This window comes from Trichosurus vulpecula, chromosome 5, assembly GCF_011100635.1.
Source record: "Trichosurus vulpecula isolate mTriVul1 chromosome 5, mTriVul1.pri, whole genome shotgun sequence".
Taxonomy (NCBI): domain Eukaryota; kingdom Metazoa; phylum Chordata; class Mammalia; order Diprotodontia; family Phalangeridae; genus Trichosurus; species Trichosurus vulpecula.
Genome location: NC_050577.1, coordinates 156,181,241 through 156,200,237, shown reverse-complemented (window position 1 = coordinate 156,200,237; position 18,997 = coordinate 156,181,241). Strand labels below are relative to the sequence as shown.

Below are 18,997 nucleotides of genomic sequence, written 5' to 3'. Positions count from 1 at the left end.
TTGGAGGCTCTTTATAACTTTAGGTATATGATTTTTTTTAAAAAAAAAATTTCTCTGAGTGTTTTCTAATGTGTGAAATGAAAGGGTTGGATAAGACAATCTCCAAGGTACTTTTCAGAGATAAATCTATGATTGGAATTGGGAAATCAAAAAACAGCACCTCCTACTGTTTAATTACTTAGAGTTCAAGTATATTGGTGGTGGTGATAAAGGGCAAAGCTCTTTCCGCTGTGATATTTCTGTTTACCTGAGACAGGTGATAAAATGTAATGAATTTGTTCTTTTTCTCTCTTAGGAGTTTTTTTTTCCCCCTTGGATATTAAATTGCAGATTTGAAGAGATGACATTTCTGGCAATCCAAGTGTTGATTGGGGCATTTGTTTATTCTGGCTGTGTAAAAGGATCTTCACAGCCCCAGGCAAGAGTTTATTTAACATTCAATGGTAAGAAAGAAGATAAACATTCCTGAGCAAATGTTATTTTAAGACTTTGTTCCTTCTTATACAGTGTCAATGATTAAGAAATTAATAAGGAGGAAAACCATTATTAGATATTGTTTTGTTCAAATTTCTCTTACAGGGGAACGTTTTGTGTAAAACTTATTTTAATTATAGTGTATTCTAGCAAGGTTATATTTGAGCAAGTTGTCCATATAAATGCTTTAGAGGATCAATGCATGCAATTTATATTTGAAGTTTATAATCTATGGAAAACAAATGTCCAGGTCTATAAAATATTTGGTCTTAACATTCATGTAGTTTTATTCAGAAATGCTTCTTGACACTTTTAAGCCTCTATAACTAGTAGAGATAAAAGTATACTACTTAATTGCTGAAAATGGCCTCAATCAGTTTTGGCTCTTATTCCCCTAACTGTTCTGAGGTAATTTTAAAGCCCTTCATTGATTTAAAAAGGACCTGAGACTGTAGTTGGAACCATGATTTTCACTGGTATTGTCTGAGAATGTATTTTTCAGAAGCTTGGGAGAAATTTGTGTTCACAAAGTTAAAGGGAATAATACCCTTGGAACAAGTGGCTTGCCAAATGTATGCATGAACTCTTATTGTGTACAACTCAAACCATTTGCAAAGGGTGATTTTGGTGAGTCATCTAACCGAAAATAAATGGATACAATAAGAGATGGATGAGAGAGACCATTCAGCCAGTCAGTTTCATTTGTATTTTTATTACTTCTCTCAACTCCATTTCATTGTTGCTTAAACCCAAATGTTGTCTGGATCAATTTACTCCCTCCTCACCCCATTTATATTATCTTTTGACTGAGAATGTACTCTCCTTCCTCCCTGTGGTATACATGTATCTTCTGGCATGGTTAGTTAGCCTGAATTTCAAACAGCAGATTGACTGGCATTTAATGTATACTTCATTTGAATTCCTGTTATTTATTTTTTTCCATCAATATTTGTAGTTGCCAAGTGATTTACCTAAGGTCATATTAGGGCATTGTAAAAAGCCTATTTAAACATTAATGCTTCTACTGCATTTCTAACCTTATCCAGGCCTTCTTAAAACTCATGACTTTTTGTTCTTCAAGGTTAGAAGATTGAGAAGTAAGTGGACTAAAGCATAGGGAGCTGTCACTGGAGTTAGGAATACCAGGATTCAAGTTCTTCTCTGATAGATACTGGCTATTTGACCTTGAGCAAGTGTGTTCTAATTTATCTTAGAGAAAACTTATGATCTGAGTATTAGGAGCAATTGAATCAGTAATATCTATTTATGAATACACTGCACTTTGGCCATTGGGCAAGGTAAGTGGTAGAATTCTTTGGAGCCGATTCGCATTTTAGGTGATATGAAGAATGTTAACAAAAAGAGCTTAGCGATATTGACGTTTTTAAAATGCCATATTTCTAAAACTATTTTCAAAAGCTCTCATGTTGATAATAGATTTCTTCTACTAAAGAATATGTGGATTGAAATACATGGTCTCAGAATAAAGGAATAATAGCATAAAGTATTGATTTCAAAGACCAACAAGCTGCTAGGACTGTGCTTTCCTGAAAGTTTTGTTGAAAGAGACTGTCAATCCAAAAAAAAATATTTCAGAGGAATTCTTCAGTGGAGAAAAACTCATCTAATAAAGGTACAACTGCATCCACACTAAAAAAAAAAGTAGCTACTAAAGTGAATTCAACATTTGGCAAAGGTACAAAAAAAAGAGGGTACGCCAAGTGGCACATTTCTCCCTCTACTCCAATGGTACTATCTAAAATAACTTTATGTTACAGTTTTCTTCTGTAAATTTATCATTTTTCCCCATCAAAAACAAATTCTGTTTTACCTTACATGAGTTAATTGTCATCCTTGCAGATAATCTCAAAATTCCATACTAGGTAGTCAAATAGGCGATGTTCTAAAATATTAATTTGTACATCAATGTCTTGTTTCAAATTTGCTTTTACTGTTTACTGTATGTGTTGCATAAATATATAAATTCCCCTGACCTTTTGGAATTCAAGACATCAAGTGGAGATATCCATATCCATATTTATATGTTTGTACACATATGGATATATATGTGTATTGCATATTTATGATTTAACATGATAATACACACACATCACTAAACTACTTTGACATTTCCAAATTAATATGATGACAATGTCAATGTGAAGTAGGCAGTGCAAATATTATTATTCCCAGTTTACAGTTGAGGAAATGGAAACTCTTGACCTAGGTCATGCATCCTGTCCATCTTTCAGTTGAGATTTGAACCCAAGTTTTCTGACTCTTAACAATTTTTGCCTTACCTCACTGCAGTTTGATAGCTGGATAAGTCTTGAGGGAGAGAAGGGTAATGAAAGAATCAAGTTGAGAAGAATGGACTCATCACTTCTATCCTCCCTCTCCCCATTTATCTCCACCCCATGATTTCTTTGTTTCCTCTCTGTTCTGTTCTTAGCTTCCTTTTTATCACCTTGTCTCTTGGCTATCTCTATATGTTGGCACCTTGTAACACTCTTCCCTATCTTTCCTGTGCTACAGCTCAACACTAGATAAACCATAGACCAGAATGAAACCTTTATCATTTCTGTAATGAATTAAACAAACAAGACATGTTGCTATTGCACAGAATTGCAGATCTGTTTGGGGGGCAGGGTTAGGGGGATGGATGATTGATTAAAAATAAGTTGACACAAATAATGTTTTACTTAGAGCCAAACATTTTCTTTTTTGGCCTCTTATGGGCATTTCTATTTGTGGTACTAGCCAAAGCTTCTGATGGTTAAACTTTATTATGGGAGAATCCACAATGGAGATTACTTTTTGGGAGGTCAAGAGTTCTCAATCTTTTCATCTGTATATGAGTCATGGACCTTTTTGGCAGTCTGGTAAAGCCAAAGGACCCTTCTCAGAATGATTTTTTAAAAATTCATAATTGAAGGAAATGTTGAATTTCATTTAGCTTGGGGCAATTAAGTTATAATCTCTTTTCCCATCCAAGTTCATGGATTTCTCTGAAGTCAATCCATGTATTTGTCTGTGAATCTGAGGTTAAGATCTCCTGCCCTAGGTGGTTTATACTTGTACCAACTAAATTATCTCTGTTAAGAGATATCTAATCAGTACAAACTTAGTATCAAGTTAATGATCTTCTAAGAACCTGAAGTGAATCTTGATGATCACCTGGTCTAACTCACTTATTTTGCAAATGGGGAAAATGTGGAACAGAGAAATGAAATAATTGTCTGCTTAATGTCACACAGTAAGCAAAAAAGCCAGGATTTTGACTCTCATTCCTCTGATTTCCAAATACTGTACTTTCTGTATAAATTTTATGATTGTGTCTAAATGGAATTAACAATTTATTTGATTAGTTTTAGGTGGGGAGATGGGATCAATCAGATTAGTTATCTGGCATTTGAATGTGGAGAAGGGCAGGGAGGATAGGCACCTTTGGCTGCATTCCACGTTTTTCATTTACAGTCTTTGTCACACCATACCAAAAGACAGGAAAAACAGGACATTGCCTGTTTTCCCAGAAGCCCTGAAAAAGGAGAATAAATATCCTCTAGCAGGCACAGCTTCCACAGATTTGATTCTATACAGGTGAGAGACCTGCAATTCTCTCTGATTCTGGCTAAGTATGATATTAAACAAATATCAATTAAGCACTCACCGTGTACTTAACATTATTTTTTACTTATGTGCTGAAAAACAAAGGTATGTAAGTGTCCTTAAAGTGCTAACACTCCAGTACTCACATACACAAATAATGTGTCTATAAATCATCTATTTTGTCTTATAATCACATGAATAAGAAAGGTACCAACCAAAGTGTTAAGGCAGTTTACAGGAGGGAAGCCTCACTGGTGAGAGACAGGGTTTGATAGAGGTCTAGGAATTTCTATAGAGTATTTAAACTAGGCCTTGTGAGTGATAGGTAGGTATACATTTTATAAGGGAGATGAGTGGGGGCTAGTCATTCCAGACTTCAAAAATGGCAGCAACAAGGGGTCAAAGCTAGAAAAACTCAAGATGTGTTGGGTTTGACTCGATCAAGTGGTATGTGAAAAGAAGAGGTAGAAGCTAAGAAATGTTTGGCTGGATCACTGTTAGAACCTAGGCAGAAAGTTAAAGTTATGGAGTGAAGTTAACCTTTCAGAATATGCCTCTGACCACAACTTACATTCATATAACATTTAAAGGCTTATAGAACCCTTTCTTTACAACAATCCTGTGAGATGGGTAGGTAGCATATGATTGCTTCCTAGATGACCATTCAACTCTGTTGCTCTGTGACTATGTATATAACTTGTTTCTTGTTTCCCAGGTTACTTTGTCCTAGTAGGCTTAGCCTTTGTTGTTACCACTTTTCTCTTACTCTTCCAACTTCCAGACCTTTTGAAAGAGCCCTCTAATTGAATGTTACCTGGGATGCTCTCTTGCTTGCATAGTGAGGTTTTTCTCCCAAAGTAGGGAATTTCCCTGGGATATCAGTTCCTAGTATAGTTTGTTCCCACTTTCAACCTCTGTTTCTAGGAAATGTGTAAGTAAGGAGGAAGTGAGGTCTTTTTTGTTTGTTTTTTATTTTGTTTTGTTTTGGTTTTGGTGAATGATGATTTTGCTTTTAGATAAGTTGAGTTTAAGGTATTGGCAGAACATCTAGGAGGATTTCCCTTGAAACATCAGGATCATAGGATCATGCATCAGAAGAGAAAGGGATTTCATAGGCCATTTAATTCAACTGTTTAATTTTACAGATGAGGAAACAGATCCAGAAGCATTAAGTAACTTGCCCTAGGTCACCCAGAGAGCAAGTATCAGAGATGGTATTTGAATCTAAATTCTTAGATTCCAGAGCCAGTAGTCTTTCAGTTCAGCTTGAAAATGTTTTCTTACAAATAAGGCCAAGTATTTTGAGAAATTTTTCTATTTGTCTCAAGTTCACTAGAATTATCTATTCTTCTCTGTGTTGTTTTTGAATTACAGTATTTAGATCATATTTCTGTTCTAAAATGTTAATTCTTTTTGGAAATAAAAAATATTCCAACTTATTTTTCTATCTTGAATAGCATTTATGACTAGAGAGAATATCTGGATTACTTTGTATTTTGCTGCTAGTAATTGCTCCTTTTACAGTTCAAACTTGACTCAAAGAAAATCTTTCTAAATTTCTGGAAAAAAGAGTTAAGCACTTTTGTTGAAATATTCTTGGATGGATCCTAAAAAAATAGTTGGCATAAGATTGTGTTTTTCTTTTTATATGTTCACTCTGTACTACCGCTTATTTCGCATAGAAATTACAGACATACTCTACTTAGTTTTATGTTGAATCTGTTCAGTATTAAACTCATACTAGATTAAAATTCAACTATGAAAGAAGGCAAGAGGAATGTAAATGAATAAACTTTAGAACATGAATACATCCCAGAGTAATAAAAAGTTGGAAATTGATCTTTCCCTATACAATAAATTGATTGTATTTATCCCTTGATCACCTGAAACCAGAGAAAAATAGATACTATCAATTCATTCTATTTTTTTGTTTAAAAGCTGAGAGATTTGTATTACTATGTTCCGGCTTCTCTGCTTGAATAACTTCTTTAGTCACTTTTAATTTCATTAAAAATACAATTGTGTTCACAATATATTTTTTATTAAAGAGGTGTATAGAGTATCCATTGTCTACATGTCTCCAACATCATGAGATCAATAATCTAGTAAAAAGGTTATGCCTATCATTCATGAAAAATTGATATTGAAATTCAAAGGCAGTTCCTTTAATCTTGTTCTGAACAATTCTCGGTGAACTAAATCATAATTTAATTGAAACACTTTATCATGCATCTTGAGATTTCCTTTAAATTTTGTGTATGAAGTTATTGGAGTTTTTTTAAGAGAAATTTGTTTTGATTTCCTTTGAATGGATACTTACCTTAAGGGGCTAGAGTAACATAGTCTAAAAGAAATCATAATTCCCTTATCAATAGAAAAAGAAAACTGCAAAGAGAGTCGGCTTCTTGTTTACATAGCAAAGGTGGTTACAGGTGTGGAAGTGTTTGAGTTTGGTGCAGGTATGAGTGTGTTTCCTGCCAGGGACAAACTTCAATCCGAAGTTCTTCCTCTTTTTATACCCCTCTTGTCCATTTGTGTGCTTCATTTTTGTCTTTCAATGAAATTGTCGGCCCATACCCATGACTTCCTTATGGTGTTTGGGAATCTACCTGGAACCATGAGTTTCCTTCAAGCTGTTGCAGGTCTGTCTCATTTGTTTTATGAGGGGAAGGGGGTAAAGTGGGGTCACTGCCTACATTACCAGAAAGACAACTAGTTCTAACAGGAATTGTCTTTTTTTGCTACAGAACCTTTAAGACTTTAACTCCCTGAGCCCTCTGGGTGTGTCCACCAGTAGAAAGATATTGTAAATCCTCTATTGCTATTTTTTTTTTTGCAATGGTGATAATTTCTAATTTACTATCGAAAATTTCGTTTTTCATCTCTCAAATCAGTAAAAAACACACACACACAGACAGCCTCTTTAGATTTTCTACTTCTGCTGTTATATAGTTACAGAATGAAGTTATAGCTCATAAAAATGTATTTGTATCTTTTGATCAGGGGAGGCATTTCCAGCATGCTAATCACTATTCTTTGGGGAGGAAGACCATGGACCATATCACAGGAAAAAAAATGCACAACTGAAATTTTAAAGCTGAGCTTTGGGACCCTAAGCCATTCTTTGGGTTAAGTCTTATTCTAGGTGGGATAACTTACAAGTAGCAAACAGAAAGTTCATCTGCTCTGGAGAGAGACCGAATAGGTAGATAGATCCATGCTTCTGTGTAAGCTTTGCCATGGGTATAGAAAATTACTCATTTATAACTAGCATTGTGATTTTTTGGGCACTTCTGTCCCTGTAGGTCTCGCTCTCTTCATTTTGTAAAATACTTCAGGATTCTTAATTTTCTTGATCTGAATGCCTTCTCCAAAGATCCAGATTTCCTCTGGTTTATTATTTAGTAGATGGTTTTCAATTTAAATAAACGCTTATTAATTGTGTACTACATAGCAAACCCTGTGCTAGATGCTGAAAATATATAGACAAAAATGAAAACTTTTTTATAGAAGAAAGAAACATGTACACAGAAAAGCAAATTCAACTATATACGAAGGAAATATGATTGTGGTGGGAGGCAGAAGGGCATTGCTCTGATGATTGGGAAAATTAGAAGCAGTGTCTTGGAGGAGGCACCTGACCTGAACTTTGAAGGAACTGAGGCTTCCAAGAGGTAGAAACGAGTGTGTAGATAATAGGGGACACAGCCTAAAGGCATTAAGGCAGGACCACACCAAACAGGCTAGTTTGGTGGCAGTATACAGTAATTAAAGGAATTACTGTACAATTAATGATCTTGGATAGATAGATTGGAACCACATTGTGAAGGGTTTTAAAAGCTTAACAGAGCAGTACTCTTATTAAAGGCAATAGACAGTAGTTTCTTGAGCAAGGGATTGACGTGGTCAGACTTATACGTTAGGAATATCAATTTGGCAACTGTGAAGATTGGAATCAGAAGAAGGGTGCAGGGAGAAACAGTCTATTTCAGTAGTCCAGGTGAGAAATGAAGGTCAGAATTAGAGGAAATGTGCTTTGTATATTGACAAAAATGGACAAACATGAGATGTTGTGGATGTCATAGCAACAATTCATTGCATATGAAGAGTGACTGAAAAAGAAGAGTCAAGGAAGACTCCAAGTTTGCTGCCCTGGGGGATTGAAAGAATAGTGGTGCCCTCACGAAAAATAAGGGAGTTAGGAGAAGGGGTGGGTGCGAAGGGAAAGATAATGAGTACTGTTTCAAATGATTTTGAGATTGTTTTTAGTCTTTGAGAGAACTTGATAAGCCTGTTGGATATCTAGGTAGAGGACTGGATATGTAGATTTTGGAATCAACTGCATAGAGATAATAGTTAAGCCCATGTGAGCTGATGAGATCACTAATACATAGGGAATATAGAGACAGGAGAGGACTTAGGACGTAATTGCTATGACCGAAAGAGTCATCACCATGTGCCCAAACCAGTGATGGTCATCTTTGAACTTGGGTTCCTCTTCAGACATACCATCCTCCTCTGTACCCTTACTCAAAACTGTTTCCGTTTGAATAGAAACTTCAAGACGTTGTGCTTTTCTGGAATAGTCTTTGAGAACAAAGGATCACCTCTCTGTTCTGGGCATCAGAATCCAACTTTGTAAAATAAGATACTCGCATGACATTTGAAGCCCCTTTTCACTTATAATTTAAATAATTTTATTTTAAAATTAAGCAGAAATTCACATCTGAAAACAAGTTGGGGTTCCAAATTAACAAAGAAATGCACATTTTAATTAAACATGTAAACTATTCATGAAAGAGCATTTTCTAAAGATTAGGCTTGCTCTTTTTAATGTCTCTCATTAGAACATAACTTGGAGTCCAGTTGTTTTATTTCCCCTAATCCTCTGGCACAATTATAAGTTATAGAACTGGATTCATGTTTTTCTCCTCTTGGGGCAATAAATAGAGCTGGAGAGCCCCTAGCTGACCGTATTTTATAGTTTGTCATTCAGTTTTGTTGTAGAGACTCATGTTGTGGTCTCAGATTTAGAGTGGAAGAGAGCTTTAGAGACTGTAATTGTAATCCAATTGTAATTGGATTGTAATCCTTATCAGACTGTAGATTCTTTGAGGTCAGGCATTATCTTTGTTTTTGTTTGTATTTGTGTCCTCAGTGTTTGGCACAGTGCCTGGCATATCATAGTCACTCAATAAATGTTGCCTGCCTGACTTAAATTTTTATTCATCTCTTTTATTTGGGAGGTTAGCAAAATGCTAACTCTTAAGTAGCATTGAACAACAACAAATGTGTATCTATTAACTACCTGCTATATATGGAAAGTACTGTTTAGCACTGTTTGGCATTAGGAAAAGGTGAAACTTGACATAGTTTCTGCCTTGAACAAGCTTAGATATTAGAAATTACATAGTGTCTTTCAACAACTGAAATGAACATATAAAAAAATCAAATCTTTGCTCAAATAATAGTGTGGATTCCAAGAAGTCTTGAGTTTATTCCTGACTGCTGTTGGATAGGATAATAAGAATCATAGGATTTTAGAGGTGGAAGAGATCTTAGAATTCTTCTGTGCCAGAGCACTCATTTTACATATGAAGAAACAAAGAGGATACCTGACTTGCCCAAGGTGATGTATCTACAGTGGTTACTCACAAAGTCAGGGATATAATACAGTATATTAATTTTCATCCTAAGACTCCTTCTAATGTTCTCTATACCTTGTAACTACTTTGTACTCTGTTTACCCCAACAGTTATAAGTGAATTACACTGGCCAGGTAACTTAAAATAATTTATTGAAGAAACTAAAAATTAATAAATTCTTGAAGAAGCTAAAAATGAATGTATTTCAAGAACTAGTAATATCAATTATTCACATGACATTTATATGCTATCAATTAGTGGAAAGATACACTTGTTATACATTTAGTATTATTCTATGTCCCTGTGTTTTAAATATGTTTATATAAATCATTTTCAACCACATTTCTAGTCATATATATATATATATATATATATATATATACATACATATAAGCATGTGTATACACATGTACATATATACATACACACATCTTTAAGAAATCTAGTAAGGCTTGCCAGTCCTTTAAAATTACCTCTATTTCCGCTGTAATAAAGGTCATTCCTCTGCGACTGAAATGATAAGATTTATATAGCCACTGTAATTATACTATCTTATGCTTTAAAGGGCCTTCTCTTTGAGCGATGGGGGCAGCTAGGTGGATAGAGCATAGGGCCTAAGTCAGGAAGCTCACATTCTGAGTTCAAATCTGGCCTCAGACATTTACTAGCTTTTCATCCCTGGGCTAGTTGCTTAATCCTGTTTGCCTCAGTGTCCTCATTTGTAAAATGAGCTGGAGAAGGAAATGGCAAACCACTCTAGTATCTTTGCCAAGAAAACCCCAAATGGGGTCACGAAGATCTAGATATGACTAAAAAAAAAAAACAAAGCAGAAAACATGACTGAATGACAAAATCTTTGAGACATAAAGGTCATTTTCACACTTGTGGATAAACTAAACCAGTCATTTGTCCACCATATTTCTGTCTGCATTACTCTAAAGCACAATAATAACAACAATGAAGGGAATAATTCAATCAGTCATTTGGTTGATTTCTCTATACAATGCTGAACAATGGAATATTGGAAAGTAAGATGACCAGATACTGTGAAGATTAATAATCTTCCCTTTTTGTTTGTACATTTTGACATTGTGTAGATAAAATAGTATATAGTAAATAGCAGAACTAGAACTAGAAACCAAGCAATTTAACCCAGTTGACCTCAAAATATCAAAAATCCTTTGTCACTTCCTATGCTATTTGGATAACTTCTACTTTGACAAAAATCATATTCTGGCCATAAACCTCACAAAAATACCAAAATGAATTTATTTAGCAATGCCATTATAACCCAAATGAAATTTTAAATAATGAGCACTTATTTTGGTGGTAACTGTTTTTAAACATATCTTCATTTTAATCATTGCTATCATTGGCTGGTTGCCACCCATGGCTTTATTTCAAATTTTTGTTGGTCATAAACCCCTTTGAAATTTCCATGTGTCTTATAGAGGGATCTAAAAATGCTTATCTTATGACTTAATAAGGTCCAACTGTGTGTTCTTGTTTTTCTTTAAGAATTGTATTCAACAAAGTTTCTTGGCATTTCAAATGTTCTTAAATTATTGGTTCCACCTCTCTGTGTGTGGGTTGTTCATGTATAGGTGTTGCCTGATGTTCACTGGAATACTAATGGGTACTTTGGCAACCTTTCTCCTAAGCAGAACTGAAAAAGAAAACCTTAAGTGATGAGTGGGTTGCTGAAAACACAGGAAAGTATTCATGGAAAAGATACATAAAGAATTCTAAAGCATTGGAGAGCTTTTTTTCTTAGAGAACACTGTGTTTGGAAAATCATCCCATGTTGAATTTTATGATTCTGTGTTCATAGCTCTATTCTGAAGGCAAGAATAAATTATAGTAGATTTTGAAGTTAGGACACTGGAGAAACTAGGGAAGATGGCTCCACAATATATTTCTATAGCACTTAATTTCTTCTTTCATCTTTAAAATTTTTTTTTCCAATTCTGCCTTCTTTATTTACCACCTGTCATTCTTTCATAAGTAAATAAGCTGACTACCATCTCAGAGGTCATAGGTGCCATATCAATTAAAACATGAATAGAATTTTAGAAAACTGTCTTTCGCTATTTGCTTCATTAGGCAAGAAGTTTTCCTTGCTTGAATTACACAACAAAAGACTGTAGTTGCCTAGTGAGCACAATCCCCTCCCCCCACCAAAAAAACCACAAACTGATGAATTGTCACTGGAACAATAAACTAAAAATAATAAATTACCTTTTTATTAACTTTGATCACATTAACATTACAAGGCATGCTTGGTGAATACAGTTTGTCTTGTCATCATACAAGAGATAAAAGGCAATTGTTCTTGATTTCTTCATTTATCTTCAAGAATACCCACTGTGGTTGCATTGAGTCCACTGAAACATTTTGCCCTCAGTCAAACTTGTTTTGATCCAGTGTCTTTTTGTGCTCCTTTTGATGGCTCCTAATGGATAGAGCAAATGTACTTGTAAGGTTGCCTTGTGTAAAGCCATCAATCTCTGTAAAGGTGGTCAGGGCAATCCTTCTGGAAATGCTCCCTACACCTTTTTTAATTGAAGTGTGAAATAGGGATTTGTAATGATGGCAAGTATGGGTTGGGAATCTTCAGAGTGGAGACTAAAGATTAGTAGTATTAAACTAATGACATATGTATTAATTAAATACTACATGATATTATGAAATGAAGTTGGAATAAAAAATGATAGCTCACATTTGTATAGTGCTTTAAGACTGGCAAAGTGCTTCAGACATATTGATCTCATTTGATGAGAAAATTTCCAAGAAATAAAGAACTTTCTATTTATTGGTATGTCTTCTATAGTACATTAAGTGAAAGCTGTGATCTTAGTAGATCAATTTTTTGTCAGTTATTAGAAAGAGGTATCTTGCTGAAATAATTATTAACTATAGAAACGAGGGGTGGCTCTGGATTTTTTTTCACTAAAGACTTTCAGAAAAATAAAAATAATTATATATTGAGGGTGTCAAATCAAAGTTATAGGTGACTTAGGGCATCTTCCTTAGTGGCTAATGAATGCAGTTTACCATATCAAATGATGCTGTGGTGTGAAATTATTACTGAAATATGCACTCAGATTTTTCTTTAGCAGTAATCTTATCTTTCTTCATGATTACATCCATATTTGTACCAAAGAAATTCTGTTACACAAATAATTCATTTTTAGATTAAAGAATGAATGTCACAACTAGTGGAAATAGATTAGGTCAGATGGTACTAAAGACCTTATACAAATTTGTTCACAAATTGTGATATATTTTCCTTAAACGTATGGCTATGTTGTAAGAAATTTTGTCAGTTATTGACTTAGAATATACATAGAAAGAAATCAATGTGTCACATACACACGCACACACATACATTAAAAAGGCCACTGAGTTAGTGTCCCCTTAGGGTAATCAAGCCTTTTTAAAAATAAAACTAGAGGAAATCCTTTCCTGCCTCACCTTGAGAATTATTGTTCCTTAGGGAAGAATTGCGTCTTTGGAACTTGTGCCCTCTGTTGTTTCTGGCAAAATTCTTTTACACTTTTGTGTCCCAGGATATTCTTATCGCTGCCCTGGATACATCATTGGCCATGACTTCTTTAAGGGGCTACGTGGCTGAGTGTGTGCACAGGTATAGTGTTACTGCATAGTGACATCCTTTGTCCCTCTTCTCTGCACCATGCCAACTCTGGGAAGGGTGTGTCTTCAAGATTTAATATAGCCTGCTCATTCCCTTTGCAAGAGCAGGAATTGGCTTGACTATTCTTTTTTGTGGATACCATTACAGTGCTAACTAAATATAGCACTGAGCCACACTCCCAATTTTTCCATTTCCTGAACATCTTTTTCATAACAAGGTATAAAGAGGTATCATTTTGGTTTCAGTTCCATTACACTAACAAGTTACAATTATAGAGTGCTGCGGTTAACGGGCATTCGTTCCAGCCCCCCTTTGCTTTCTGCCTTTGGTTTTGTGTCTCCTTTTTTTGTTCCCTGTTGTTAATACAAAGACTTTTAGAACAAAGAACAAAAAGAAAAAAGACATTTTTCTAGAGCATAGTAATGGTTGGCTGTAAGTGGTGACTAAAAGGAAAATACAAGCTAAGTGTTAGGCAGTGGGCTGGCTATCTGGAGGGCAGCTGCCTGTGAAAGTGCGAACTCTGTGGCAAAACTGAATTACTCTAGAATCACAGTATATTAGTGTAGGAGGGTTCTGATGGAATAATCAGACTGCTGTTCCCCAACCAGGTATAGATGAGTAAACTAAAACTGACCTTCAGATTCAATGGGTGGTAAGTAGTGGCCAGGCTCCCAGTTGAATGCCTTGTCATTCTAGGCTTCTTACTCACTGTCAAATTGTTCTTTTCTAAGGGTAGGCAATGTTTCAGAAACCTTAACCCCAGTTCTCCTCTGTTGCCATGGGGTATGACCTGCTTTTATGCAATGAATAATAATAATTTTACGGTGTTCGATGCCTCTTAAATACATACAAAAGGGCAGCCTGTGGACAGAGAGCTGTGTGGATCCAAGAAGGCCTGGATTCAGTGCCTGCCTCAGACATGTGTTATCTCTGTGACTCAGGGGAAGTCACTTAAACTTGCACCAAATTTCAAAGGCCCTACCTAAGTTGCAGAGCAAGTGCATCTCTGCATTGATGGATGGAGTTTCCTCACTCTGACCTATGCCAATTAAATCAAAGATCCAGTCTCCCCCAAACACATCTTAAGGAAACAATCACATTTGTTATCATGTATGGTCCTCACAAAATGTCCATGGATATTATGACTGTTATTATTGGTATTAATTCCATGTGACATATGAGTCCACTCGCTCAGCCACATATCCCCTAAAATGACATATGATGTATTTTACTCTTCCCATGTTAATCTGAATGATAGTGGGGACACATAGCAACTTGATGGCCAACTCAAGCCTGGGGAATGGGGGTGAGGATAGAGTGAGAATAATTCCATAGCATCTGGTCAACACTATGCACAGTGAACACAGTTGCCACTCAGTCAGTAACTCCGAAGAAAACCCATCTTTTTGTAAGAAAAATCAGAACATTTAAATGACTGGTGATGAGCTCATTTTCCCTTATGTTGCTTTTCAGTCATGTCTGACTTTTCATGACTCTATCTGGGGTTTTCTTGGCAGAGATGCTGGAGTGGCTTGCCATTTCCTTCTCGAGCTCATTTTAGTGATGAGGAAACTGAGGCAAACCAAGTTAAGTAATTTGCTGGGGTCGCACAGCTACTAAGTGTCTGAGACCAGATTTGAACTCAGGAAGATACTCAGAGACTCAGGCTTAGTGTCCTGTCCACTGTGTCACCTAGCTGCTCATATCTTCTCTTATGCCCCATTCTAAATTAGTAACATGTAGTACACAATGACCATAATAATTACTCATGATAATTGATCACTGAAGATCCACAAAGATAAGTGTACTATTGCACACCAGATATATTTTCACTTCGCTGTTGGAATATGTGTTTTATTTTCTTATCTTCAATCCATATGACATAATTTTCCCCCTTTTAAGCAAGAAATGGCTCTGAGTATAGAGTTTGTCTGCATTCTATAACCATTTTTGAAAAATAATTTCCTAATTAAAATCCCTTACATACAGCATTCGGTTTATAAGCCGGCTTAAGCGCTTTATGGAGTACTTTAACCCAATCATTTATGTCCAAGTGAGAAACAGTTTTAAATGATTTTTAGTTTCTGATTTGAGACGTTACCATGAAAAGGGCTAAACAGGATCAGCTGACTGGGATTTAGTGAGACTCCTTACATTAAACTTTTGAAATGTCCTATCTAGCTAATTATCTTGTTATTACTTTAATAAAACGAACTTCTTGAAGAGGAATGGCTAGATATCACTGAGTGTAAGATCGCTGATATTGTTAATGTCAAACCTCTAACTCAGCATAAAATTAAAAACCCAGAGGAAGCAGAAACTCTTACTTTCCCTGAGGTTATTAGTTCTAGAAATGAAAATATGGAGCAATAAGATGTTTTAGACTGAGTAAAACTCATTTTTTTTCTTAAAAAATCATTCTTAGGATATGTTTTACTCTTCCCGTGTTAATCTGAATTGTGTTGTTGAGTCATTTCAGTTGTGTTTGACTATTCATGACCCCATTTAGGGTTTTCTCTGCAAAGATACTGCAATGGTTTGCCATTTCCTTCTCCATCTCATTTTACAGTTCAGAAACTGAGTCCAATGGAGTTAAGTTGACTTGTCCAGAGTCACACAGCTAGTAAATTTCTGAGGCTGGATTTGAACTCATGAAAATGAGTCTTCTGGGTTCCAAGCCCAGTGCTCTATCCACTGTACCACTTAGCTGCCCTGTGAATCTGAATAATCTTCACTAAGTCCAGTTTTTTTTTAAAAAACATGAAAAAAGTATTCAATTACTAAGTTCCCCAGGTCTTTGTGATAGTTGTATAACTTTTTAATTTATAAATGTGTTCTGTGGCAGTGATTGTTGAATGCATAAACATAAATGTATATGTGTACACTTGTTTTGGGTTGGCAATAGTTTTACTATTTTGAAAGTTTGTGTAAATCATACTCCACGTAGCTGAGTTTAAATGAACTGATGCACTGATATGGAGACTTTGCTATATTCTGTAAGGCAGATACTTGAATCTTATTTTGCTTTTATCACCTATGGTCAGAAATGGAGAGAAGAGTTATTTTACTCTTTAGATACCAGAATACCAAAGAGGAATGCCAATTTTTAGATGTCAGAGGACCTTAAAGGGAAAAGGGTATGTGAAGACGCAGTCAAGGTAGGCAGTGATAAGACCAAGAAAGCAAATTTGTCTACAATGTTCCATGCATCTGTTAAGGTCAATTGTTGAATTCTACCAAACACATTATATTTACTACATACATTTAGCATTTGCCAATGATAGGTAGATAAAGCAGTATTTTTTTAAAAAATGGTTAATATATACAAAGAGTGCTATGGATACAAATAAAAGCAAAGAAGATGATATCTGCTCTCAGGAATCATACGTTCTAATAGGGGAAGATGAGACATAAATAGTAGCTGGCAAGTGGGGGAGGAGAACTTTGTTACACCCAAAAGCTGTTAGGGCCTAGAACCAAACCAAATAATCCCAAAGCTGTCCTGTAAAACTCCAGAGCAGATCCCAGAGAAGAATCTCAATTTTTTGGTGGATTAAGAATGGATATGATCATCCCATTGGATACATTTTGTGGAGATTTCCAGGAAGTGCAGAGATTATTATGTGGCATAATAACAGTAGCTCAGACTTAAAGTGCTTTAAAGAAATTTTATTTTCACAGCAGCCCTGTTAGGTAGATAGGTATTATGATTCTCATAGCTCCATAGGTTCCCACTGTTTAAGAGCAGAAAGGGATGATGGGGGTTACATAGTCCACTTCTTTTACTTTCCGAATGAGAAAATGGGCCCAGAATCACAGAGATCAGATTGAGATAGGAATGCTAGGGTTTCTTCAATTTACAAATTCCCAAAGTACTATCTTCTATACCATACCTAACAAGTGGTCATGTAGCCTGTGTGAAGACTTCCACTGAAGAAGAGCCAGAGTCAGGAAGACCCAAGTTTGATACATATCTCAGACAGTCACTGGTTGGGCAAGTCCCAATTCCCCTTCAGTAAAGGGGGAATTATGATAATGAAAATAATAGTATTTATATAGTGCCTAATGTGTGCTGGGCACTGCAATAAGTGCTTTACAAATGCTATCTTGTTTGATTCTTACAACAACCCTGCAAGGTAGGTGATATTATTATCCCTACTTAACAATTGAGGAAACTGAGGCAAACAGAGATTGTGTTTATATCCATTTGAATTCTGGTCTTCCTGATTGCAGGCCCAGGGTTCTACCCACGATACCACCTAGCTGCTGCTAATGGCATCTACTGCATGTAGTTGTGAGGATCACATAAGATATGGAAAGATTTTTGTTCAGTTGTTCAGTTGTTCCCTTGTTTCAGCTGTGTCCAACCCTTTGTGGCTCCAGTTGGGGTTTTCCTGGAAAAGATACTGTCATGGTTCGCCATTTCCTTCTCTAACTCATTTTATAGATAAGTAAACTGAGGCAAACAGGATTGAGTAACTTCTCAGGGTCAAACAGGTAAAGTGTCTGAGGCCAAGTTTGAATTCAGGAAGATGATTCTTACTGACTTCAGTCCAGGCACCCTATCCACTGTGCCACCTAGTAATAGCAGTATTGTCTCCAAGTCAGCTCATTCAAATCTCGGATAGCTCTAATTGTCAAGAAGTATTTTTTTGACATTGAGCCCAAATGACCTTTGTGCAACTTTTAACCATTGCTCCTAGTTATGCTCTTTTGGGACAAATACAGCCTTTCAAGTTCTTAGAGAAAGCTATCACCAGTCTTCTCCACTTTCTTGAGTCTTTTTCAGATTAAAAATCTCTAGTTCCTTCAACCAGTAATCAGTAATGTGGCACATGCTAAAGGCTCATCATCTTTCTTATTTTCTTTTTCTAGGCCTTCTCCAAGTTATCAGTGACATTGCCAAAAGCTAATGTCTGTTTCAGAATACCATATCGCATATATGTTCTGACTAAGGTAGAACATAGTGGGATTTTCACATACTCATTCCCAGAAGCTATTGTCTGACTAAGTGCAGTAAAAGATAAGCATTAGTTGTTTGGCTGTTAAATCCCATCATTCTATCATATCAACTTTGCAGTTTACTAAGAACTCAATGTCTTTTTCAGATTGCTGTCACTTGTACATGACTATTCACTTTTGTACATGTCAGATAAATTTTTTGAAAGCAAGTGTAAAAGTTCTAATTCGTCCCCACTAATTTTTATCTAATTTGACTCTAGACTGTCAACCTTTTTTATTTCATCTTTTATTAGACTGTCAACATCTTTCCTCACTTAGAGGGAACTTGGTCTAGTGGATAGAGCAGTACACTCAGAGTCAGAAAGATGTGGGTATAAATCTTTCTTCAGACATCTACAAGCAGTGAGACATTGGGTGAATTACTTAATCTCTTTGGACGTCAGTTCCCTTTTCTGTAGAATGACATTGGAGTCAGTGATCTCAAAGACATTTTCCAGCTCTAAAATGTTGTGTTCCTCCTTTCTTGCTGTGTGTGAAAGAGTCACTGTCTGGTAGCCACATAGTCACTGTATGGCAGAACCAGAATTTAAACATGTCATTTGAATACACATCCAGTTATATTCCTGATACTTTAGGAAATAGTGGGAAAAAG

At 35.7% G+C, this 18,997-nt stretch overlaps 1 protein-coding gene across 1 annotated transcript in view; it reads left to right on the top strand.

Moving 5' to 3' along the window:
- The first annotated feature begins 304 nt into the window (after positions 1-304).
- The window catches only part of SEMA3C (semaphorin 3C), a 191,763-nt gene continuing 173,070 nt past the window's right edge, over positions 305-18,997 (top strand). Inside the window, exon 1 of the mRNA XM_036761052.1 lies at positions 305-443. Coding sequence (XP_036616947.1) covers positions 341-443 — 103 coding nt within the window. The 5' untranslated portion in view covers positions 305-340. The remainder of the gene's footprint in view (positions 444-18,997) is intronic.